At 43.1% G+C, this 25,092-nt stretch overlaps 3 protein-coding genes across 5 annotated transcripts in view; 1 reads left to right on the top strand and 2 right to left on the bottom strand.

Annotated features, from left to right (window-relative positions):
* Window positions 1-1,633: 1,633 nt before the first annotated feature.
* TMEM231 (transmembrane protein 231) lies at window positions 1,634-6,532 on the bottom strand. The gene is made up of 7 exons (XM_065640851.1): window positions 6,191-6,532; window positions 5,946-6,115; window positions 4,805-4,933; window positions 3,330-3,473; window positions 2,962-3,043; window positions 2,723-2,828; window positions 1,634-1,869 (listed from the first exon to the last, which is right to left on the bottom strand). Exons 1-7 carry the CDS (start codon window positions 6,330-6,332, stop codon window positions 1,680-1,682), a joined length of 963 nt encoding a protein of 320 aa, XP_065496923.1. The 5' UTR covers window positions 6,333-6,532; the 3' UTR covers window positions 1,634-1,679.
* A 125-nt stretch (window positions 6,533-6,657) lies between these two features.
* On the top strand, window positions 6,658-11,229 carry GABARAPL2 (GABA type A receptor associated protein like 2). The gene is made up of 4 exons (XM_065640852.1): window positions 6,658-6,832; window positions 7,090-7,145; window positions 8,413-8,585; window positions 10,654-11,229. Exons 1-4 carry the CDS (start codon window positions 6,799-6,801, stop codon window positions 10,742-10,744), a joined length of 354 nt encoding a protein of 117 aa, XP_065496924.1. The 5' UTR covers window positions 6,658-6,798; the 3' UTR covers window positions 10,745-11,229.
* Window positions 10,739-25,092, bottom strand: part of ADAT1 (adenosine deaminase tRNA specific 1) — a 27,443-nt gene continuing 13,089 nt past the window's right edge. For 2 of the 3 annotated variants that reach the window (XM_065640846.1, XM_065640848.1), the window contains one exon: window positions 10,739-17,631. In XM_065640846.1, coding sequence (XP_065496918.1) covers window positions 17,499-17,631 — 133 coding nt within the window. In that variant the 3' untranslated portion in view covers window positions 10,739-17,498. The remainder of the gene's footprint in view (window positions 17,632-25,092) is intronic. The other variant, XM_065640847.1, reaches the window with a different exon arrangement.

Genomic DNA, 25,092 nt, shown 5'->3' with positions numbered 1-25,092 from the left:
TATAAGCACTGCAAGGGAGAAGAGCTGGGACTACAACAGACCAGCTCTACATCAGCTTGAGATAGTGGGGAAACAAGCTCACAGCCCCTTCATTCACCCTGTGTAGTGCCTAGAAACACTAAAAAGCAGTAGACAGTTGTTTTGACTCTGTGCACCCTGATACAATCCTAGGCTGCCAGGTACAGACTTTGGAGATCAAAGAACAAACTTGAGACTTGAAACAACAACAAAAATATATGTATGTGTATACAGCAAATGCTCCTTGCAATAATTTACAACTCACATGTAAGTAAATAAGTTTCACAAGCACAAGAATGTGTTGACTAACCAAGACATGGCTCCCCACATTAGTGTTTCACTTTCACTCAAGAATAGGCTGGAGTCCACCCAGCACATATAAATTAGGAGAAATCCAAGCTGCAAGACTACAAAGTTTAAAATAAGCTTAAACAGAAGTTCAATATGAAGCTGGCCATTTTGAGAAGGAGAAAAGAAAAAGGAATAGGCAGACCTCCAAACTGCCAGAATGTTGAATTCTAGAGGACAATGGACAAAAGATGGGGTACTTCTGTACAAGTTGCTTTTTCACATTTCATAGCTGCACCATGTCCTAACAGTTCAAGAGAACTAAGACACTCAGAATTTTGTTAACTAGCATCTAGAACTGTTTTAGACTCTCCTGCCGTAACGCTGCTTTGTTAGAATGAAATCTTAACGACAAAACTTAAAACAACTGAAACTTAGTTGTTTTCCCTTTTAAGCTTATCAGGCATTAAAAGTAAACCCAGAAAGAGAAAATAAAATTAAATAATCTTCCCTGCCACCACCCCCCATCAAGATTAAGGGACATAGCCTTTCAGTGCTCACCAGGTGGGTATAATTGACTTAATTTTTATCTGTTCTAAATTATCATTTAAATTCCAAAAGTAATTATTCACTTGCTTTGGACCTCTGAAGCTTCTCTGGTAGTTGTTTTTGTTCATTTTCTCTAAACAAATACTAGGCTTCCCTGTTTTACTATTCCAAACTCACAGTCAATGGTCTCGTGCTACAGTAGCAAATGATTGTGCAAACCTTGCAGACAGTATCACCCACAACCCAGTTTCTCACACCAACCTTGAATTTATCCATCATCCTATTTAATAACTGAATCAATGAGCATGAATAGTCACAGAAGTGTGGCTCTGACACTAACTTATCCACACATTTTTTCACATTGCCTTTTTTTTTCCTTTCATAATGCCCATAAATGCATAAACAAAAAGCTCTTGACAGAACTCTAGCTCAGCAGTGAAATAATTTACAATACAGTAAAAATGGCTTACATCATTACTGTTAGCATATTATTTCCGGTCTTCAATGTTTAGCAAAACTAAGATAATGCAAAAAGCAGCCTTATTGCTTTCTACTGTTTTTTGAAGCGTGTTTCAGTTGCAGAAAAAAAAAAAAACCTAGGTGGTTCTTTAAAACTGTCAAAAACATTAAAATTTTCAGTCCCAAAGCAGTGTTCCCAGAAAAAATAGATGAATGAACATGTATTTTAAAAAGGAAGCATGTACGGAACATACTTGGAATATACTTACAAAGTTCTGTTCTTCTGAAGTAAAAAGTGTTTACAGAATAAAAGCAGGTATCTGGTTTTGAACTGCATTTATTTTAAAGTGTTCTCAGGCATCTCCTCAGGACTGGTGCTGTTTGTAGGACAGTACCGGAGACATCGGCAGAACTGGCGATATTGGAGTTGTAGTCAACACCTGGTTCTGGAATACAAACATTTTAATCCTACCAAACACCCAAAGAAAGACAAGGAGAATGCTGACATACTGGATCCAGGCAAATTTAATCATTTCCCAAAATCCTGGCTGATATTTAAAGAAAGTCAAGGTGTGTTAACAAAGAAGCTTCTGATACTATCACTGCAATAACGAAGCAAAGAAACTTGGAGGTGGAAAGGCACAAAACTCATTAAGATATCAGTTTGTGTAGCAAATACAAAGCCTTTGAGCCACAGAAACCCCTGAAAGCCTTTCACTGTAGCATATAACAGAGGCTGCAGATAATGTCTGTCCTAGAATACATTTCAACCAGCTACGTGGAGAGTGCCTATTTTGCCCCGACTCACCAGGAAGTAGTTATTGGTAATACTCAGGCCAGTAAACAAATTTTGTAAGAAATGTGCTCCACAGAGATTGTTTTAAACACAGGCTTGTTCTTGCCTGAGAAAATGAGTAAAGAACACAACAAAGAATTATTTTGTAGAAAACAAAAACTTCATGTCTGTCTGCGCTTGTAATAGATTTGCCACATCCACTGTGGGGATTATTATTTGGTGACCTTACCTTGCATACAGATTTCTAATGATTTGCTTTAGGTCATAGAATATGTTATCACACATTGCTAGTGGCATCTACGACAGACTGGGACAGCAGGCAAAGCAAGACTTAGTAAAGATATTCACTGTGAATCACTAAGAAACTGTCTCAAAGGCCAGTTTAGTACAGCTGAGAAGCAACACAGACTCCCACTAGAGAAAGACAAAAAGTGGTCATGCGAGTAGAACTGACTGGAGGAACGGGCAAATAGACCTATAGCATTTGTTTAGCTAACAAAGGAAAAGTTTAGCAGCAAGTCTAGAAGAACACATACCGGCCAAACGAAAACTGTTAAGGGCCAAATAATGCAACCCAGTTATGTCACAGTTTATGCAGTTTTCAAAGGATATAAGATAACTTCCACTGGGTAACGAATAGTGGCGTTAATGATAAATGGTGCATCTGTTGCTCTTCCAGTCATCCACACAGGGTTGGGATCTGAAAAGACTGTTGTCACTAAAATGGGGAAAGGAAACATCCAGGTTAAAGGGCTTTTCAGTGTTCATACAGAACTCAAATCCTCACAGAACAGCTGCCGATACGCTAACTACTGCTGTCCTGTGATTCACAGCTACACGTTCAGGCTTACCATTTCTATCCCAATATGCTGCAATTATGTTTGTTAGATCATAGTCACTCGCAAAAGGACTTGTGCCATTGACCACAGACACCTATTAGAACAAGGAGATACTTGAGTTACTTGTCCACTCTTCAAGAAAGTAATTCTGCTGAGTTTCCCATGCAAAGTAACCATGCCCTTGAAGGAATGCACATAAACATCAGACTGACCATCTTGGCAGAATAACCTCTTCCACCTTTGAGCCTAACAAGAAAATACCAGTTCCAAAGTTCTACAGTCCACTCTGTGCGTAAGTACAAATAATTATGGTGTCACCTATGGTACTAGGAGGACAATGAGAAGGGGAAATTGATGGGAAAGAAAAAAAATTTCCTCACATTGTATCTGGTATCCAGTCCACAATGGTGAAGTAATTGCCTCTGGTTCAATTTCAGGTCTCCATTCATAAAGAGCTGAGACCCTGGCACTGGAGAAAAAAACTGAAGAAAAGCCATGCTCTGCATCACAAATGTTGACATTCTCTGAAATGGTGAACACAAGAAAAAATAACTTAAGGAGGGGGGAACACAACAAATTTTTCTACCTCTTTGTATCTACAGATTTTCTGCATGGATTTTTTTTTTTTCTGACTCATGAGTTTCATATTTTCACATTAGTCTAAACAAGGGAACACCAAATAAGAAATGCAAATTATTTTTTTTTAAAAAGTGAACTACCTTAGTTGTTAGTTAACTAACTTTATAAACCAAACAAAGTTCCACAGGAAATTCAGTGAAGTCCAACAGCCTGTGGCTAATGACAGAAAGAACTGACTTGCCATGACACGTGAAAAGCAGCAAGATGACCAAACGCGTTCATTGGAGACACACTTTAGAACAGCAGGCAAAGCCAGCTAAGGACTCCTGCTCTGTAACAAGGATCAAACAAGGAAGTTCCTTAGCCCTTATCAAGCACTCCACCTAAATGAAAAATTTTCACATTTATGTAAAACAAAGGTGTTACAAATACTGCAACTCTGTGATATTAATCACTGACCTAATACTTCAGCACAAATTTAGGACTGCCATGTATTTACTCTGGGTTTCATAAGTTTAAGAATGTTTTCTACACCACACAGTTATACTTGCTATGCTTGTCCATCTGCAATCAGCAAGACTCTCTTGGATAAATTAAGCTTCACCTCCCTAGTAAAACTTCTCTGTGTGGCTGCATCCAACACAGCTCTATGCTACTGCTCCTTTCAGATGCATGTGTGGGCTCTAGTGTTTTACTCACTGCTTCAGGTATTAATTGCACTGCCACCTGAGATACAATGGCAGCAGAATTTAATTTTCTTTTCTCCCTATAACACTTTCTTCCCCCTCCCAGTTACAACATACAGAAGATCCCAACTTATGATTACCATTGTTTCAAGAGTTAAGTAAGCAAAATCTATGGAGTTTTAGGTTGTTGAAACAGCCTGTCCCTCCACCTCAGAGAACTATCTGGTTATGTCAAGACACAGCAGTATTTAACGATGCACATCTTTCTGCCTTCTACAAGACTCTCAGTTATTTACTGATGCCACTCACACTGACATCCACTGTTGTGGATTTCTGTCCTCTCCATGCTGCTCTATAGCCCACGGGAATACACAGCTTCAAAAAAAAAACCCCTAACATACCAAAATATGCAACAGAGCTAGACTAGGAATGACCCAGCAGAAAAGGAGAAAATTAAATATTTGTTAGTAAAATAAATATTTTAGATAGGAATTTCAAATGTGGAAAGGTTCTTCGATCCTTTGCATAACCACTACTGGAATATTACAGTGGGTCTATATGTCACAACAAACAAAACTAAAAATGCTCACATAAAGCTGGTAGGAAAAGAGTAGAATCAGCTGAACACCAACTACATGCTCTGTAGGTTGTAGTGGAAGTTCCAATTTAAAATGCAACTGATCCATTTTGCCATCTTGATTTTTGTCTTCTTCTCTAGTCTAAAAGAATAAGATTTTTTTTAAAGATGTGAACTTCTGTTAGAAAAACAAAAGAGGTAAAACCCAAGGGGATATCCACAACCGCAGTATGTACATACTAATGAAGCAAACAAACTGCATAGTCAGGAAAGCAATAAAAAGCTGCTTGACTTTATAGACACAGGACTAGACACAAGCAAGAAGACTGCAACTTTGTCTGTTATACAATGCCCCATATGCCCCCCAGGGAGGGAAAACTCATCAGATGCTTCAAGGTCTCTTTTGCTCTATGCCCTTCCAACCACCTCCCCTGCATGCTACAAAACATGCCTTAGTGCTGGATCTTCTGCCATATCCTGTGCAAATGTATGATTGATGGTCAGGCTTTTGCCTCTTGCTATTGCAGCCTGCCTCTTAATGGCCTCTGTATGCCAGTTGGTGGTTGTGAGCCAAGGCTTCCTACGCTTCATGCCACAAACGCCCAGTACTTCAGCTATTTGTGAGCATTAACAGGATTCGTAACAGAGGTAATGCAGAAAAATAACTGCCACTGTGAAATCTTGGAAGGAGCAAGGGCTGCAGCGCAGAGGCTATGTGCTTTAGAACGCACACACCTGCTTTCAAAACCAGGGGATACTGACAAACCCCTGCAAAATTCAGATATGATGAGCCATATGGCGGGGGGGACAGGACGACAACTAGTTTGAGGAAAGTAAACTGATGTGCTCATGCAAACCACCAGTGGTGCTTAGAGACACAGTTTAGCGGCAGACTTGGTAGTGTGAGGTTAATGGCTTGACTCGATCTTGTCGGTGTCTTCCAGTCTAAATGATTCTGTAACACTGAGTGGGGGTAAAACTGCACTGGTTAAAAATCACTCGTCCCAAGGAAACGTTGCTGTGACACGAGGCGAGGCAGCAGTGCAGGACAGGCCGCCTGCTCGCAGGCCCTGCCGGCCCCATCCTCCGGCCCCATGCCCCCGGCCCCCCCACCCGCCGTCTCGCCGCCGCCGCGCCGCCTCGGGCAGCCGTACCGACAGCAGCGGGACCCGCAGCCGGTCCTGCTGGAGCCTGTTGAACGCTGGGAAGGTGCTCCACGCCAAGACGCTGCCCGGGCCCGGGCCGAGGGTGGCCACGAAGAGCACCTCGTACCGGAACCGCACCGCGGGCTGCTCCCGGTACGCGCTCTGCTTCAGCCAGAAACCTGCGGGCAGACACAGCGCGAAGCCTCAGGACCGCGCCGGGCCGGGCCGCGCCGCGCGGGGCCGGTGGCGCTCACCGTGGCTCCGGTAGGCCAGCAGCAGCGGCGGCACGTACGTGAGCACCGCGATGAGCAGCAGCGCCAGCGCCGCGGCGGAGCAGAGCCCAGCCCGGTAGCGCGTGCGGAGCGCGGGATGCGAGAACAGCTCCGCGCCCGCCATCGCCAGCCGCCCTCACCGCGGCAACGGCGCGGCGCCAGACTGACGGGACGCCGCGCCTATCAGCACGTCGAGGCGCCGGAGGGGAACGGGAGCGCCAGCCAATGAGAATGTACCGCTGCATTCCGGGACCGACGGCTGCGGTGAGGCGGGACAGCGCCCGAGAACGGCAGCGGGACGGAGAAGAGGCCCCCGCCGCGGCGGCGCAGCCCAGGGTGCAACGTGGAACGCCCCGGGCGGGGCCGACGCGTGGCCTCGCACCCGCCAGGGGACCGAGTGCCCGGATGCTCCAGCCCCGCCCCGCTGTCTTTCGGGCGGTTGCTAGGGAACTGACGAGCCGGAAGTCCCGCCTGCCGAGCCGCGGCTGTTGTTGTTGTGACAGGGACCGTGACAGCGACAGGCCCGGCACGAGCCCCCGCGCGCCCCCGGGCCCCGCCGCCGCCGGCTCCGCTTCCCGCCCGCCCGCACCATGAAGTGGATGTTCAAGGAGGACCATGCGCTGGGTAAGGGTGGGCCCGGGCCGGGCGCTGCCCTCCCCGCTGCCCCGGGGCCTCGCCGAGCCGCTCGTCTGTGTCCGGGCGGACAGCCGGCCGCGGCCCCGGCCGAAGGGTGGCGCGGTGCCCGGGAGGGCCTCGCCGAACGGCCGGAGACCCCTGGCGCGGTGAGAGGCGGTCGCGATCCCTGCGGGCACTGCCCTCTCTGCCTGGGACGCTGGCGATACTATTACTGTGCAGCGACTAATTACGAGTTTTGTTCACAGAGCACAGATGTGTCGAGTCGGCAAAAATCCGAGCCAAATACCCTGATCGTGTCCCGGTGAGTAACCGCGCCAGCTTCATCCAAGTACTTAGAGCAAAAGTGAATAAGCTGTTTTCCATCCTGCCCTCCGTTCTTTGATCAGATCCTACTAAGTAAATTCAGCTTCTCTTCTGTAGCCTTAGGTGTTTTGAAGAGGCCCAAACACATCTAACTAATCCAACATTCCTCCTTCTGCCCCAGTGCATATTGACAAGAGTGCCTGACTATCTAAACACTTTCTAGGCATGTTTATGGTTGTCAGTGTCCTGCTTTCTTCTAATGGCAATTATATCCCAGCAATCTATCAGCAATCTTGGCTAACTGGGGAGGTCATAGTTGACTGAAAGTTGGCAAACATGACGCACATCAACAAGAAGGGCTGGAAGGAGGATCCAGGGAACTACAGACCTGTCAGTCTAACCTTGGTGTAGGGGAAGGTCATGGAGCAGATCATCTTGAGTAACATCACACAGCGCATACAAGAGAACCATGTGATCAGGCCCAGTCAGCATGGGTTTATGAATGGCAGGTCCTGTTTGACCAACTCGATCGCCTTCTATGACAAGGTGACCCAACTAGTAGATGAGGGAAAGGCTGTGCATATCGTGTACTTAGACTTCAGTAAAGTCTTTGACACGGTATCCCATGGCATTCTCCTGGAGAAGCTGCAGCTCATGGCCTGGATGGGTGTATCTGTGATGGATAAAGAACTGGCTTGAGGGGCAGGCCCAAAGAGTTGTGGTGAATGGAGACAAATCCAGTTGGCGGCCAGTCACAAGTGGTGTTCCCCAGGGCTCAGTATTGGGGCCAGTTCTGTTTAATCTCTTTATCAATGATCTGGATGAGGGGATTGAGCGGACCCTTAGTTTGCAGATGACACCAAACTGGGTGGGAGTGTTGATCTGCTGGAGGGTGGGAAGGCCATACAGAGGGATCTGGACTGGCTGGATCATTGGGCTGAGGCCAGTTGTCTGAGGTTCAACAAGGCCAAGTGCCAGGTCCTGCACTTGGGTCACAACCCCATGAACACTCCAGGCTCGGGGAAGAGCGGCTGGAAAGTGCCTGGGGGAAAAGGACCTGGGGGTGTTGGTGACAGTGACTGAACATGAGCCAGCGTGTGCCCAGGTGGCCAAAAAGGCCAAGAGCATCCTGGCTTGTATCAGGAACAGTGTGGCCAGCAGGACTAGAGAAGTGATTGTGCCACTGTACGCGGCGCTGGTGAGGCCGAACCTTGAATCCTGGGGTCAGGATTCAAAAACCTGACCTTCACATCTGCACTTTACAGGTCATAGTGGAGAAGGTCTCAGGATCTCAGATTGTTGATATTGACAAGAGGAAGTACTTGGTTCCATCTGACATCACCGTGGCCCAGTTCATGTGGATCATCAGGAAGAGGATTCAGCTGCCTTCTGAGAAAGCAATATTCCTCTTTGTAGACAAGACTGTCCCACAGTCCAGGTGAGGGGATAATCCCTTGTTATTCAGAATCATTTCAGCAAGCCTGTGCGTATCAGAGGGACAGTAACTCCGCTCTTTGAGGCTTATTTAGTGAGGTGCTTGGAGGTGTTTGGTTACATCTTAGTCTCACCATGGTAAGTTCTTTTCTCATGTGTTTGACAAATGTCTTATTTGTTGAGCTAGGCTGAAATGAAAGGTGACTGCAAAATATATCCTGATTTACTTCCATGGCAAGAGAGTTAGCTTTGGAGTTATGATCTCTTTGGTTGACTGCAAGAACATTTACATCATGAATGGCAAAAAAATAATCATTTTCAAGGTAGAAAAAAAGTTCCATGTTAAATAGTCAAAAGCAAACAGCGTAAATTATTCTGAAAAAATATTTGTCAGTTCACAAAGAAATTATGATGTTACGGAGTAGTTGCTGTTACTTATTTTAAAAATTATTCTATAAACACAAAACACAAAATGACTATACAAAGGTTCTTCACATTGCTTTTATATAGGAATAAGTTTCACTGTTGTCTGTTACATACAGAATAATGTACAGCAGAAGCAGCTACTACAGCTGCTTTCTATATGATATACTTCAATAGTATTTGAGGAAATAGCACATCAAGATGTTATGCAGTTTAGATGCAATACTATTCTTTTTAATCCTTACCTGTGTAGCAGTAATAGTCTCTCCAGGTAAGCTGTCCAGACTAATTAGAAATATTTTTATTTACTTCGTGATACACAATAGGGACCTGTGAGAGCCATCTTTTTCTGCTTGCTTTTTTCTAAGAGTACTAGGAATGCCTATATGTCATCATCTTAAGAGTGCCGTAGAACTGCAAGGAACAGTAAAAGAAAAAAAAAAAGGGCACATTGTCTCATCTCACATGTTCATGATGAGCTGTCACATCTCTCCTGGAAAAATAGGGCTTTGAACCTTCAATATTAATGCAAAAATGGTAACTTGTCAACAGGTGAGCAAAAATCTGTTAATGGCTCTGCTCCTCTTGTAGGCAGAGTTTATTACACAGACCACTAACGAATGACATCCTTCTCTCCTCATCCAGAAGTTTATCTACTTCTCACCAATTCTCTTCCATTTTAAGTACTGCCTGTAACTCTTCCCAGCTCCTCTCTCGGGTAAAAGGCCAAGACGTTTTCTCTGTCACTCATGTTCAGTCTGCATCTTTCAGTTCACTTGCCTTTTCTCAGTCTCGGGGAGTCAGAGAAAGGTGAGCTGAGGAGGCGTCATTTATGCAACTGACTGATGTCAACTGCCTGTTTCATCTGTAGACAGATGGTTGGAGCAGTTGTACTGGCCAAGTAATTGATTGGGTTACTCTTTGTTTTCAAAATACAGACATTTCCCTAAAGACCGCAACTACTTAAGACTTGAAGGGCCACATGCCTTTTCAGTTTAAGAAAATTTTCATTTTATCAAACATTCAAAACCTTATCAGTTGAAAAAGCACTAGTTTCTGGATAACTTGTAATCTATTGCCCACGCATTTTGGTACTAGCAGGATGTTAAGTCATCACTTTTTAACAATGCAGAAAACAAAGCTTTTACTCTGCAAAACAACCTGGACCTCCAAGAAACAGTCCAAAAAGCACAAGTTTGATAGACTTGAGACCAGGTGAACTTTCACATCTACACCAGGTGGAGGGAGAAATGAGGTTGCTCACACAAGAAGCAAGACGTTAATGCAGCTACATTTAAGGGAAGTGGTGTCAGACTGTTGATCCTGGTATTAGTCACAGCATCAATAATGGATGATCCAGAACCTGAAATACATTCAGTGACTTTCAATAAAACAAGGAAACATTCTGACAAATGCATTTGTGAAAAAGTAACAAAAACCTAGACACTGCAGAGAGCCCAGGATCATTTTGCTAACTCAGGAGTCAGCTGCTCTTCATTTATAATCATTTTTGTATTGCAGTTTACACACAGACTTGAAAGTTTTAGCTTTTATTAATCTTTGTGTATGGGAGGTTCTGTTACCATCTGCAGTTGTCATTATCCAAGCAAACAGTTTCTCTCTTATTTTTTTCTTCTTTCTCCTTCAAGCTTAACTATGGGACAACTTTATGAGAAGGAAAAGGATGAGGATGGATTCTTGTATGTTGCCTACAGTGGAGAGAACACATTTGGTTTCTGAATGGTGGATCTTGCCTACTATACCATCCTGCTGTGTATCTTGTAAATAGCTGATCATTTTCTGTTCTGATATCCACAGAAGTTCCTTCTACATACATGCATTTGTAACTGGATTTGTTTCTTAATATATTGATAGTTTTTGTTTTATTAGACTGTTAAATTATCAAAAAGAGTTTGGGTTTTGTGCATTTTTTTTTCTCATGGCTATGAATTCCCAGAGCCTCACTCCTTTGGGGGTGTTAGGGATACATTTGATGACATTGATTAAATAATAAAGTACTTGGGCTACTGAAACACGAAAAGAAGAATACACTTTTATTCTGTTTTGAGGTGTATAAGAAAAATAAAATCATTAAATTAGTATTTGGAACACTGGATTTGCTAGCTTATCCTAAGCAGAAGGAAGATGCTGATTGTGTTGAATTGAGCTAATATGTTCCTCTTTCTCAATTAACAAACAAGTACAATAAAAATTGCTGTCTCAAACAGGCAGTGCTGTCATCTCTTTACCTTCATTTTGACCAGAAAGTTATACATCACATTTACTAGACACTATACAGCCGCTTATATTGTTTACTACATACTGTACAGCTTCTCAGCCTTTAGTATGTGGATGACGATACAAGGAAGGGATGAGGTCTCTGAAGGTTACAAAACCAAAAGCGTCAGAGTACTGGACCCAGTACGGACCCCTGGGGAACACCACTCGCTGCAGGCCTCCAGCCGGACTGCACTGCTGATCACAACCCTCTGACTCTGCCATTCAGCCAGTTCCCAATCCATCCCACTGTCCACTCACCTAACTCACACTTCCTGAGCTTACCTGTGAGGATGTCGGGGGAGACAGCATCAAAATCCTTGCTGAAGTCAAGGCGGGCAGTATGTACTTCTCTCTCTTCATCTACCCAGCCAGTCGTGCCATCATAGAAAGCTTTCAGATCAGTCAAGCATGCTTTGCCCTTGGGAATCCATGTTGACTACTCCTGATAACCGCCTTTTCCTCCACATGCTTGGAGATGACATCCAGAATATGCGTGTCTTTTCCAAGTAAACATTTTGTAGATATTGTAAGGACATAACAGAACCAAGTATGTGGAAGAACAGCTTAACTATACAGCTGAGAGATGCGGCTGACACGCCTGAGGGACTGAAACAAGCTTGAGAAGTGGGCCCATGCAAATGTCATGAGGTTGAACAAGGCCAAGTGCAAGGTCCTGCACCTGGGCTGGGGCAACCCCAGGATCAGTACAGCCTGGTTTGAGAGCAGCCCTGCAGAGAAGGACTTGGGGGCACCAGTGGATGACAAGCTGGACATGAGCTGGAGAAGGGAGACCTTATTGCAGCCCTTCCGTACTTAAAAGAGGCATATGAGAAAGATGGAGACAGACTTTCTAATCGTTTTAAACTGAAACGAGTGTAGATTTAGACTAATTTTTTTTTTTTTTTTTTTACAGTGAGTGGTGAAACACGAACAGGTTTCCCAGAGAGGTTGTAGATGCACCATCCCTGTTAACATTAAAGGCCAGGCTGGACAGGGCTTTGAGCAACCTGATCTAGCTGAAGAAGTCTCTGTTCACTGCAGGACAGTTGGACTAGATGACTTTAAAGGTCTCTTCCAACTCAAACTGTTCTATGCTTCTACTTAATTGAGGCGGACGACTAGAATTAGAAATGATGCAGGCAAGATAAATAACTCAAGACCAGTTCCTCTCGTTTATGAGCATTATTGCCACAGCATGTAAGCAGCACAGCAAACATAAAGAGGCTTTGCCACAAAACCAAATAGAGTTGTTGTTTGTGAGGGTCTCAACTTCCCTCCAAACGGGTTTGCCATAGTTACACAGCTACTTCTGCTTGCAGGCAAAGAGGCAAACCTGAGGCTCTGAACGATGAGGGGGGTGGGCTGCAGAAAAAGCACCTAATCGCACAGTGCAGGAATTCATGCTTTAATATTAAATAACACGGGGCTGGAAAAGTAGTATCATTTTGAATTTTGTAAGCCAGCAAGGAAACACTAATTACAGTTTAGATTCCTAATAAAAGTTTTACTTCAATTTCACACTACATGGTGCAGCAGGGTTTAGTTTTTTTAAAACATTTCCAGTCACAGTGGAAAATTATCATTTCCCAAGCTTAAATCAAATTCATAGTAACTGAAATTCCCATGGAGTCACCTTATGCCTAGAATTATGTGTGGCTGTACAGTTATTCACAGGTACTGGCAGGACTCCAAAATGAGAAGGTAGGAGCTCGTGAAATGTTGACACTACTCTGCTATTGAGGCTTATCACAGTAAGTGCTGCATGTGCTTACTGCTCCGAGCACGTGCTGCTGAGTTCAGTAATCCTTTCATTGTCCGGAATAGCACTGCAATGTACAGCACTGCTCTGGCAAACATTCTGTCATTGGTTCTGTCATTAATTCCTTCCATCCCACCCCTTTTCCATGTATTTAGTATTAATGTTTATTCTTAACAAGTTTTGATTCAGAATGAAGAAAACTGGTCTCATCTGTGATTTTTTTAATTACCTGTTATTACTGGAAAATATTCCATTTCCTTTAATCGGAAACTTCAGAGTTTATCTATGGTTATCAAGTAACATTTTTTGCTAGCAGTTAAAAAGAGAGTAAGAAATGTAACTTAAAACTGCCAGATAAAGCTACTTACATGCTAGCACATAGATATATCTAAACAATACAGAGGAAGAAGTTTTATTCCCAGTGTTATGACTGAGGTGACTTTTGAAATACCCTTCATAAGCCTCTAAACCTCCGCCCCCCAAACTACTCTCTTTAACATCTCTGCAATTACTAGTTTAGATTTAAGAGCCCAGGTATACAAGTAACTTCAGATAATGCAAGGATCGATGTTTCGCAGCAGTAACTTTACTTTTCATCTGCAGATGCACTTAAAATGGCAATAAAACATCAAGAGGTGTCCTTTTGAAATGCACAGATGAAATGCATCCCTTTAGACAGAACAGTCACTCTTGTAAAATTATTAAAAGCATTTGGATCCCATATAATCTTGACATTCTATTAACTCTTCAGGACATTTCAAGGCATTTCAATTTATACTCCGAACAGAAAATGAAGAAATATTCACTGTTCCTATAGGAACAGTTGTACATCACCTACCTTTAAGCTAATTTGAAATGTCATCTCTGACATAACTAAATCAGTACTAGATGAATTTAGGTGGTCGTCCCTTCAAAATTATCTTGCTTCCGCCTGTAAACCACTGCTGCAACTCTCTCATAATCACACTATCAGACTTGGGATGGTTGTGCTTTGAGAGAAAGAACTCCTAGGCCCTTCAACTGCATTTGGCTCCACATTTTACTCCACCACCTTTCTTTTCTCCTTAGCAACAGTAGCTTCCCAGAAGTAACTCACACTTTATTTCCATACTCACACCTCACGCATTTTCTCCAGGTGCGGTTTCATAACCAGCTATTATAATAGTGTGTAACAAGCAAAGGAAGCCTGGCTCAGTCTCCTCCTGCCCTCAGCAGCACAGCCCTGGCTCTTCCTCCTCCAGTGCTTACAGGGCTTATTGCAAAGCTGATTTAACTCCCAGTGAAAAGCTGGACCTTGTTTTGGGCGCCTGTTTGTTTTTCTACAAAGACAGTAATTTGAATAGTCTTCAATTTACTCTGAACGTACTGAGATCAGTGAGCAGTGCCAACACACTGCAAAGATCAAACCCTCGCTTTTTGAAAGGTCGTGGGGTGCTGGCATGGTGTCTCATGGAACTGCACCCTCCAGCTCAGATTGTTTACTTCTACACTTGGACAAAAACACTTGTTTCCACGCCCTGGTTTTGACTTCCTTAAAGACACCAGGCAGCATGCTCTGCCTTCCTACTGTGATTGAAAACAGGATGATTTCTCCTGTGAAGCTGTTAAAGACACCCCCCTCAAAATAAGGATTACAGTTTCTTTGTTCTGGCAAATAGGGACCATGGGTCGCCATATGAGTCTGGGAAAGTCAAGGCCCTATCTGGGTAACACAAATATGCTCTGTAAAGCATTTTACACATGCCCTGGAAATCTTGGTGCTGCTCCCATTACCATTTGTTTAATTGTCCTCATTAACCATAACTGTGGGCGCTTCATTCTCCCTACTTCGCCTCCCCTGATCTCTGCTCTCCTGTGGCAGTCTCTGCATTCTACCGTACGCCCTACACTTTGCCCATCTCTGTTTTTCAGTGTGCCAGCTATTCCAGCACGAAGGAGTGATACAAGCTTGGAACACATCAGCTGCTGCCTTCCAGAGGCAATTCTTCCAAAGGTCTGCTGACAACGATGGAAGTTTGCTTTGCTACCTCTTCCAAAAGCAGAGATCGTGTTCTCTCCTCTGCTTTTTTTCCTTCTGATTTTTAGAACTGTTTCTCAGTATTGCCTACAGCATTTCATGGCATTTTGGAATTAAACGGATGCAGCATTTAAATACCTATTTTCAATGCCAGAAATGCCATCCAGTTGAGTATAAGATCCTGCAGGCTTAGCCCCTCAGCCTTTTAAACACTGCTTTGCTAAAAGCTCCTTCTCTCTCTTCAAACATTCATCGACTCACTCTAGGCTTAAATATATCCTCAGCTCCATCCAAAACATGAGGTTAGTATCAGTGTTCAGTACCTCTAAAACTACTTTTAAACCTGACAAGTAGCAGAAAGCAGCAGTCTATGGTTCACAAGTATTTTACAAATGCATGGGAATATGTGACCAGGAACAATCTCTCCTAAAAGTCAGGCTCAAATTTTAGGAAAGAGTTAAAAGAATTTACATCATATGACTGCTTATCTGAAAACCAGTCTGATGCCAGGACTACAGAACAACTAGCCTTATGTAACCCATTTTAATATTGCAGCTGGATAGGAAATGGGAACATTCCAGTCTGGTCAGCAGATTCACCACAGGCCTTGCTGATTAACAAAGGAGAACTAGGTATGTGTAAAGTATAGCTTCTGCAAGATTTCAGGGAAGGACAAAGGCAAATTGCAGGAGCCTGGAAATCCACTGGGTATCTGTTTAGGTACGCTACAGGACTCTGCCTTTGGAATGCTATTTACTGAGTTACAATAACCACCACCATTTCTCTTCGGCACTTCACCCTGTAGCCCGTCTGCAATGGCATCTGTCCATTTTTCATCCTCTGACAATTAATGCAAGTCACTGTACTCCATAATCCCCTGCCCTCCACAAACACATAGAACAACTCCCTGCTCACCAATACAACTGGTCTTTCCGCATGTTAGTACTGGATTTGAGAGGACAGGCTTATACACACTATTCAAGTTCTTCGTTGTTTCTTCAACAAGAGAGAACTACTGTTATTTGACAAATCAACCCAAGTGTGAAGTAAAAGGATTTGATGTAATAAATTCTCAGACTGTAATGTGATACGTCCTGTTCAGTCCCATGTGGAGCTCAGCAGGTTGACTGCGAAGGCTGTTTGGAGAACTGCTGTGCCCATTTTTCAAATCCAAAACTCTAGTAAGACACCGAAGAACAGAAATCTCAAATCACTAAAGAATTCTAAAGTTCTGTATTATCCACATCTTTCATTCTGTCATTGCCTTGTCCAAATATTTTATGAATTGTAGTTTACAACAGGAAAAGTACAAAAGGGGAGTGTGCTCAATAGCAGTTACATAGTCCTGAACTTGCTCACAGAAAGCAATAATCGGGACAGAAAGTTTAAGGAGGATTACCTGCTGCTTCCCTCCAGCTGGCAATGTTGACTCTTTCGCCATGCAGCTGTTATTTGGTAATAAAGCATAAAGGCAAAGACTGCCAGTGACGACTGCCAGTCCCCCCAAAGCATCTCCACTTTTGCCAGGCTATTAATAAATACTTGCCAGGAAACAGTGACATAAAAGGCTAAGGCACCTCTGCTTTTAATTAACTGTGTATCATGGGGAGACAGAGGGATGGATAATGCTTAAAACACCGCAAAGTAGGTAAATGTTTGCCTGGAATTACACAGGACTGACAGGTTTGAACCAAGTAATTCAGGAGGTTTCTTTCCTACCCACAGAAACAAAGTCCTGAAATTAAGAGAGATGCACAGGATATCATAAGGGATATTATTTGACACAGCCTTCTGCCCAGCACTCTTTTGCTTCTACTGTGGCTATATTTACTAAATAGAAGCTTATAAGAAGGACTCCCAGAAAAAAAAACGAACAAACAAAACAAAACCTTTAACAGAACTAGTATTTCCAGTTAGAAGCAATGGGCCTGGGGGACACAGAAAATTCTTCCAGGTACCAGACAAGGAGAGCCAAGAGTTATAAAAATATTACTTACTATATATTAGGGTTGTCCCAGCAATGCAAAACCAACCATAACATTATGAAGAGTGGAAGAAAAAAGCAGCACTAAAATTTTACAATGACAGCTTTTCTTCCATAGCATAGCTTCAGTTTCGGTTGACACTACTTCCATTGCTATGGCAGATAGATCAAATCTTCAGGTAACAGGGGACAGCACATCACTGCTTCCTTTCTTTCAGAGGCATACTGTTTCATGCTGCTCAGGACTTTAAGTCTGCAATGATCCTTTTCTACATCTCAATAAAAAGTGAGCTTCAACTTAACCAAAATAAAAACTTCTCTAAACTGCTTTCCTTTTCACTCCTGCCTCCTTACAGCACTGGAACTGGAGGACTTCTTTTCCTGGCCTTTGAATTGCAGAGATATCTGCTGTGCACCTGGGCTTACTGCTGGATTTACACGGCTGCACGTATTCTCATGTGAACTGCATGTATTCCTTGGCATTCTTGACCCAACCTGACAGGGCTTGGCTACGCAACACTTTCCAGGCTTCTTGATAATTTAATGCAGCTTCCTTGTAGTCCCAGTAGGTTTCTAGAGTCTTCATCCTGACAGAAAACGTACAACAACGAAAACATTTCTATTATCTTATTGGATCTAACATCAAAAAAATGAAAAAAACAGTCAAATATCTAAGAATATGATAATGCCCTATGAGCTCTTTCATGCTACTAAGTGAAATTTTCTTGTGCTTCCAGGGAGACTTGGAGAGGCCCAGGCCCTGGAGCTGCTCTATCTAGACACTGTCAGCAGTCCTACAAAAGGAAACAGAGCAACCCCTGTACCATGCTTTGTACACACTCCCCAGCAACAGAAGTGTCACTGTTTGACTGTGTGACATCAGGTTACAGAAAGATTCCATGACAGCAAAAAATGTTGAAGCAAAGCGGAAAAGGTGGCTAGAGAAAGGAACTTTGAATTAGGTGCAAGTAGCCTTATTTTGCTAGAAGAATGGATAAGATCGCTGACTGCAAAGGGACAAGGACGAACAGGACAGTTTTTCTTTTCCAACACAAAATAATGGGAAAAAGTCAGACAAAGGAGAATTTTTTTTTTCTTCCTAAAGCAAAAGGAACTCAGCAGTTTTGGTGCTCTGTTCCCCTTCCTCATGTAGCACCTGCTCCCCACAATCTCAGCAGAACCATTGGTCACTCTGCTGAGTGCATTATACCATCGATTTTCAAAATAGGGAAATTCAGATCTAGTGTAGCTGAAAACAAGTGCCTCTAAGACAATTTCATAAAGATTTTTTTCCTTTCCCAGCCTCTTTCATCTCCCTTTGCCAAAGTCTGTCAGCCACATGCGGCACGTAATGTTTATACATTCGACCCAATATGAAGGGAAGATCACTGGCAATGTGACCTTCATCAAGAAAGAAGAGCCAAACTACTACAGGAACCCTAATCTAAAAAAAAAACCCCAAAAACCCAAATAACCGAAAAAGCCTGAGAACCACCACGCTAACTTCCAGAACAGGATTTCATGCTCAAAGGCAATACTGATCATCACCAACAGCCCCACTCTCAAAAAAACCCCAACAAACACAAAAAAAACATCAGAAGCTGTATTTCAGGCATTCAGCCTTCTTCTACTAAATGTATTTCTAGAATACTGTGACGTGCACAGCAAGCTGTGAGATATTACATATCTTGCAGTCCTTAGGTTGAGCAGGTACAAGAGTGGAGAACCTGTCCATGCCACTGCTGAACATGGGAGATAAGGGCCCACCGCAACTCTCCTTTACCTGGCCAGTTGGAACAGTCACAGGACCCTGTTATCAGTGGTGGATCATGGCTTAGGAGCATCACTGAACAGGCAAAAGACCAGCAATTATTTGCATAAGCAGCATTCGGGAAACAACATGGGTCCAAAAAGTGCGACGGTCAACCCACCACAACCAGCTCCAAATCCTCAACATGGGCAAGCTGTTTCTACCCCAGGAACTTCAACATGTACTTCAAGACATGGTACAAACCACCTGCACCTTCTGCTCCACCTCAAAATGAGTCTCTGGGGAGCAATATGCATGCTTATGCTCAAGCATAACGACCAAATCATTCTTTGGGAAGAAACTCTATTATGCTAGCATGTTTCTTGCACTTAAAGTGCATCTGATGTATTTGTTGAAGATTTTGACCCTGCCCTTCATCATTATAAATGCATCTAATGATTTACATTTGTCTTTTATCATAGAACAGCTAATATCAGGTGCTGTTTACATCTTTAAAAAACAGCTACTTTTACTTAGAAGATCACACTTAGGATTTTATGCAGATGTAGTTATATAGAGTGATAAGGCCTCCTCTCCCCAGGTCCTGCACCTGGGTCACAACCCCATGAATGCTCCAGGCTCGGGGAAGAGCGGCTGGAAAGTGCCCGGCAGAAAAGGCCCTGGGGGTGTTGGTGACAGCGGCTGAACATGAGTCAGCGTGTGCTCAGGTGGCCAAGAGGCCACAGGATCCTGGCTGGGACCAGCACTGGTGTGGCCAGCAGGCCCAGGGCAGTGACTGTCCTGTGCTGTGCTCTGGGGAGGCCAAACCTCGAATCCTGGGGGCAGTTTTGGGCCCCTTGCAACAGGAAAGACTTTGAGGTTCTGGAGCGAGTTGAGAGAAGGGAACGGAGGTGGGGAAGGGGCTGGAGCACGAGTGTGATGGGAGCGGCTGAAGGACCTGGGGGGTTCAGCCTGGAGAACAGGAGCTGAGGGGAGACCTTCTGATCTCTGAACTGCCTGAAAGGAGGTTGTAGTGAGGCTGGTGTTGGTCTCTTTTCCCAAGTAACAAGTGATAGGATGAGAGGTAACAGCCTCAAGTTGCACCAGGAGAGGTTTAGATTGGAAAGTAGGAAAAATTTCTTCCTGGAAGGGGCTGTGGGACATTGAACAGGCTGCCCAGGGCAGTGGTGGAGTCACCATCCCTGGAGGGGTTTAGAAGACACGTAGATGTAGTGCTCAGGGACATGGGGTAGTGGTGGACTTGGCAGTGTTGGGTTAATGGTTGGACTTGATGATCTTAAAGGTCTTTTCCAACCTAAATGATTCTATGGTCAAAGATCAAAAAATAATTACACAACACAGATGTTTAGACTGGCTCGATCTTGTTAAAGGTGAAACGGCCACTTTCCTTTCATTTGCTGTGGATGCACATAAATAGATACAGATCCAGAGAGATAGACAGATAGATAGATTCCACCTGCCACTAAGCCAAGAGAAAGACTCCAATGCCTGCTTGTTCATTTCTTCCTTGCTAAATGTTGCTCTTTTTCCTGAATCTGCCAGCAAATCAACTGCTCTTCAACTCATATCTGGCAGTCTGATTCAATTTAACTAAAACACATATGGGATTTTTCTAAACTAGATTATTGCAACAGACCTTTGTTTAGAAACTGTGACAGCAGACAGTAAGGGAAAGCACAGCTAGCACAAAAGCAGGATAGACAGTGAGGAGCAGCTCAGTATTTTCACCCCACTGTAGCAGCTACAAGAGCAGACATGACTGCAGCCTCTTGGGGTCTCATTCTCCAACCAGACATCACTACAGGATTTAACAGTGGATGCAACAGAAATCTGCATTTTAAACAGCTTCCTCAAAGAGCTGCCAAAATCAAACAGATTTATTTAATTCATGCTCAACTTCCACATTAAGCTTCTAAGACATTTTCAACACATATACCAGAAAAATAACTTCAAATTCAAAGTACATCTGCCTGAAAACCTGACATGATTTGACTGTATCTCGGCTTTGGTTGGGCCATTAAGGCTCTGAGCATTAATGAAGAACCTGTGACGTTTTTTTGGCAGAAATGAACACTAGTTTGCTGACCCAGGCAGAGTTCAGTACAATCATACAATCTCCAACCTATCCAGGTCTGCCTGACTACATTCCTTTTGTGTTTCCCTTTACTATTTTAATCTTGCCCCCACACTCTCTGTGTGACAGTGATTTTAAAGACTGTGTGAGTCTTTAAATCACTCTCATTTTAGAGACATGAGAGGTGATCCAGAGATTTCATTCTGAAAGGTATCACACTCTTGGAAAAAGCTTTACACTAATCACCATTATGCTTGAAAACATTCATGTGGTCAGAAGGCTGAGCAGAAATGGGCTCACAAGCAAGGCAGCCTGCAAAGAAAAGCAATACTTTCTTCTCAGCAACAAATCTGCCTTTAACCCCATATTCAAACATTTACATTCCACTCATAATGCACTTTTGAGATTACAGACATATTGCACGTGAAGAACGTTGACATAAGCACAAGGTATCAACCAAAACATTACTCATATACAAAAACTAATGAATGGCATCTAAGAGGACAAAAGCTCACAGATCTTCAATATATAAAAATACGTTGTGAATCCATAGTGATAGGGGGCCAGGAAGACACGCTTGGCCTGATTCTATTAGTATCTTCTTCAATGCTTCACATAAAACGCAGTCATCACAGGCGAACTTTGTAACTGACGCCAATTGTTAAGAAGATACAGAACGAAGTCACAAGAGTGAGGTAACTCAATGAGTTCCACTCTAATACAGCAAGCTTTAACAGTAATGTAAGGTTTTGCAGGGTTTGGAAGATTGTTACTATATTGCTATGTCTAGCTTGGGAGACAAGATTTTCAAAACATTACTGAAATATTGGAAATTGAGCCTTGTGGCTTTTTCCAGTGTCATCGGAGATGTGGAAAAAACTAGTCGCACAGAGCTAGATAGAACAAACAGATAAACAAACACACACAGAAGCTCAATAGAGTAATTAGGAAAAAAAAAAAAGGATCAAGTCTTGAAATAATTATGCTGGATAAGTATTTTCATGGGGCAGAAAATACTACTTAATAAAAGGCTCTTCAATCTGGCAACGACCTAACAAGCACCTGTGATGTGCCATATAGAAAAGGTTGTTTTAGATCAGAGGACCTAACTGTCCTGCGGGCCTTTACGCAGGGGTAGGGCTATCACAGGAACTGTTTAATGTACAAGCTTTAAAAAGAAAATTCAAAAGGTAGCAGGAAATTGCAACAAAATTCTTTGCAAATGTGTTTGTTTGGTTGGTTTGTTTTAACTGGAGAACAGCAGTAACAGCGAAACTGCACCTGTCCCATGACAGCTGCTTTCATTAGGCTGACGCTTCCTCACAACCACCCACAGTCATTCCAGCAGGAAATGCTGAGCAGTCATCTGGCAGAATCCTTTTGTTTTCCACAAATGAACACTGGCAAAAAAATCTTAAACATGAAGCCCAAGTGAAGGTCCTATACTTTAGTCTAGATATTTAAACGTTAAAGCCACCTGACAGGCCTCGTGCAACAGCCCACCCCTCAGCTCGGTGCCCCGGGAACCGTCCATGCTGCAGACTGAATGGGAAGGAGAAGGAAAGCACAATCTCAATTGTGATGGCTCCTGACTGCAATTTAAGATAACAGAGATCAGTCATCCATTTAATGAGCTCAGCAAGAAACTCAGGGCAGGTTTATGTTACAAATTCTCCCTTAGATTCAGACGAAGGGCTGCACAGCCAGCCACACCTTGCACAAACAGCAATGCCTGGTGACCCCGCATGGTGCACACCACTATATGGCAAAAGAAAGCTTTCACTTCCTCAGGTGATGAACGAGGCACTTTTTTTTCTACAAGAAGGGAAGGAAAAAAAAAACCACGCAACAATGCAAAAAACCTCCTTTGCCATACTACCACCAACAGTGCATCACCATTCTTTTGACAGTGAGCACAGAAAACATGAAAAGAAAAAAAAGATGGATTTATGTACCAGTAATTTCGAAACATTAACATGAAACAACATGTGAGAGGGAGTCAACAGAAGAGAATGAAGTATTGCAGGTAAGAGGTTATTAAAAAGCAAATAAAATTTTAGATAGTCTAGCTAGAGATATGAGTGAGAATTTAAGTAAGGTATAGAAGACAGAGATCATAGAATTATCAGAAAAGAAACTGGGACAGCACAATACAGCACTATCTTGTTCTTTGTGAAGATGTAGCTAATGCCAGCCAAACACCACTTCATTCTCACAGTCTCAGCTGAAAGCAAATGAACGCAGTCCTGACAAAAGCAACTGCTGAATGTTATGCTTAGCACCTTAGCTAAGCTACACCACTGCAAATTCCTAAACTGGCCTTGTAGGAGAGCCAGCAAAGTTAACCCTGCCCGCAGTGACTCTCTGGAGAGGAGTGATGAACGAAAGAGAAAGGAAGGCACAAAAAGCAAGAGAAGTAGCTTTAGACATAGGAAAGAGGAAAACAAAAGAACATCAGAATCAGTATACCAGCTCCACGTAAAGCTTTAACTGCCCCAGTATCCCAGGTCTGACAGGGGGCAACAGTAGATGACGGGTTAAGTGACAAATGACCCTTGTCCTAATATACTCTACAACTACCACGACAAGTTGTTCAGCAAAGTTTAAAGGACTACAGAACTAGATGCCCTTGACGGAGCAGAAAGGATGGGAGGCAAGAGACCACAAAATGGACTAGAAGAGGCAGGGCAGCAACTTAGGGGCGAAGTGGGAAAAGGAACCTGGGTGACAGCACAGCACTAGAGCTGGCCCTTTGTGGGAGGAGATAACAAGATACATTTGAATGTGAAGAAAATACAAAACTGGGTTAACAGTTAAATACACAGGAGTTTAGAGGAAACAATTTGAGGGTGTGTGATTTCTTATCTGAAGTCCACTCAAATCCAGACTACAAGGAGGCAAGGAAGAAAAAGGAAGAACACACATCAATATTTTATAAAAAAGGAAAGGGAAGAAGGAAACAGCAATGCAAAGACATTTTTTAATTTTGCTTTTTAAGCGAAGAGTAGGAAAAGTAAAGACTTCAAAAGGAAAGCAACTGCACAAGCTGACTGGTGAGCTAGCACCTCTACTGTATAAGCAGAGTTTGTGCAGCCTAGATATGATGCTACATCTGCGAATCAGCTGGACCTCGTCAGCTGAAGCCCAGACAGAAAAACGGTAGAGGACAAAAAAGTCAAAGGAAATTACAAAGCCACTGGAGTCTAGAAAAGCCCTGAGGTGAAGTGACTTTATGTAAGCAGCACATGATCAGCACAATGAGTCACCTACCCAATAATGTACCAGCTCACACTCTATCCTGCGGAAATTACGATGGCTAAACAAGAGAGAACAAACTCCCACCCAAAAGAGGTTAATAATTTTATATTTAAAACTGAATTAAGGAGAAAGTGCACCTTTATTTATAGAACCAGCTGAAACCATTTCAGCAATAGCATGGCTCATGTTGGCATCAGAGCTTCAAAATAGTTATGAGACACTTCTATAGACACAGAAGGTAACTGCAATCTTTAATTCACAAAACTCAAAAGCAAGAGAGAACAAATAATTAAAGACCCAGGATACACTTACTTCGGCTAAGTTAATCTCATTTAATGTCTTGGGCCCATGAAAGACAGAAATGGCCTGTCTCCCCTGCTTCCAGTCACACATCCCTCCTACTTGCTTTGTCCGGGTTTTATTATCTGTTTTAGCTTTCCATGAGCGAATTCAGCTTATTAGTCCAACAGAAAACACAGAAGGCAAGGAAATTCTTTTCTGCCACCTTAGCTAGTTGAACTGGCTCACCGTGAGGTTGGAGAAGTGCTACTGATAAAAGGGAGAAAACAGCAATCTACAGTAACAGCAGCAGAGACCATCCCCATCAGCAGCTACAAGCAGCTAAATTAGCTTGACAACTGGTATAATTGCATCCCAGAGCTGGCGAAGCCATACCTGGAAATGAGTCCAAAAGAAAATAAACCTTGCAAAGCAATGGATTTGGAACCTTCTACATTTCTCACAATCTCTACACCAAAGTGAGAGATAAGTTGCTGTACATATGAAACTATGCCCCACTCTACGGTAGCTATTTGGGCTGGAATACCAACAAATGCGTAATGCATGTAATGCAATGCCAGACTGGACGATTACCACAAGAAACTTCAGCCTGATAAACCAAACTTGTTTCTAATAATGTAACAGAAACCTCCAAGTATGGCTTCC

Source organism: Caloenas nicobarica, chromosome 9, assembly GCF_036013445.1.
Source record: "Caloenas nicobarica isolate bCalNic1 chromosome 9, bCalNic1.hap1, whole genome shotgun sequence".
In the NCBI taxonomy this organism is placed as follows: Eukaryota; Metazoa; Chordata; class Aves; order Columbiformes; family Columbidae; genus Caloenas; species Caloenas nicobarica.
Note: the sequence above shows the minus strand (reverse complement) of the source record. Positions and strands in the feature narration are given on the sequence as shown.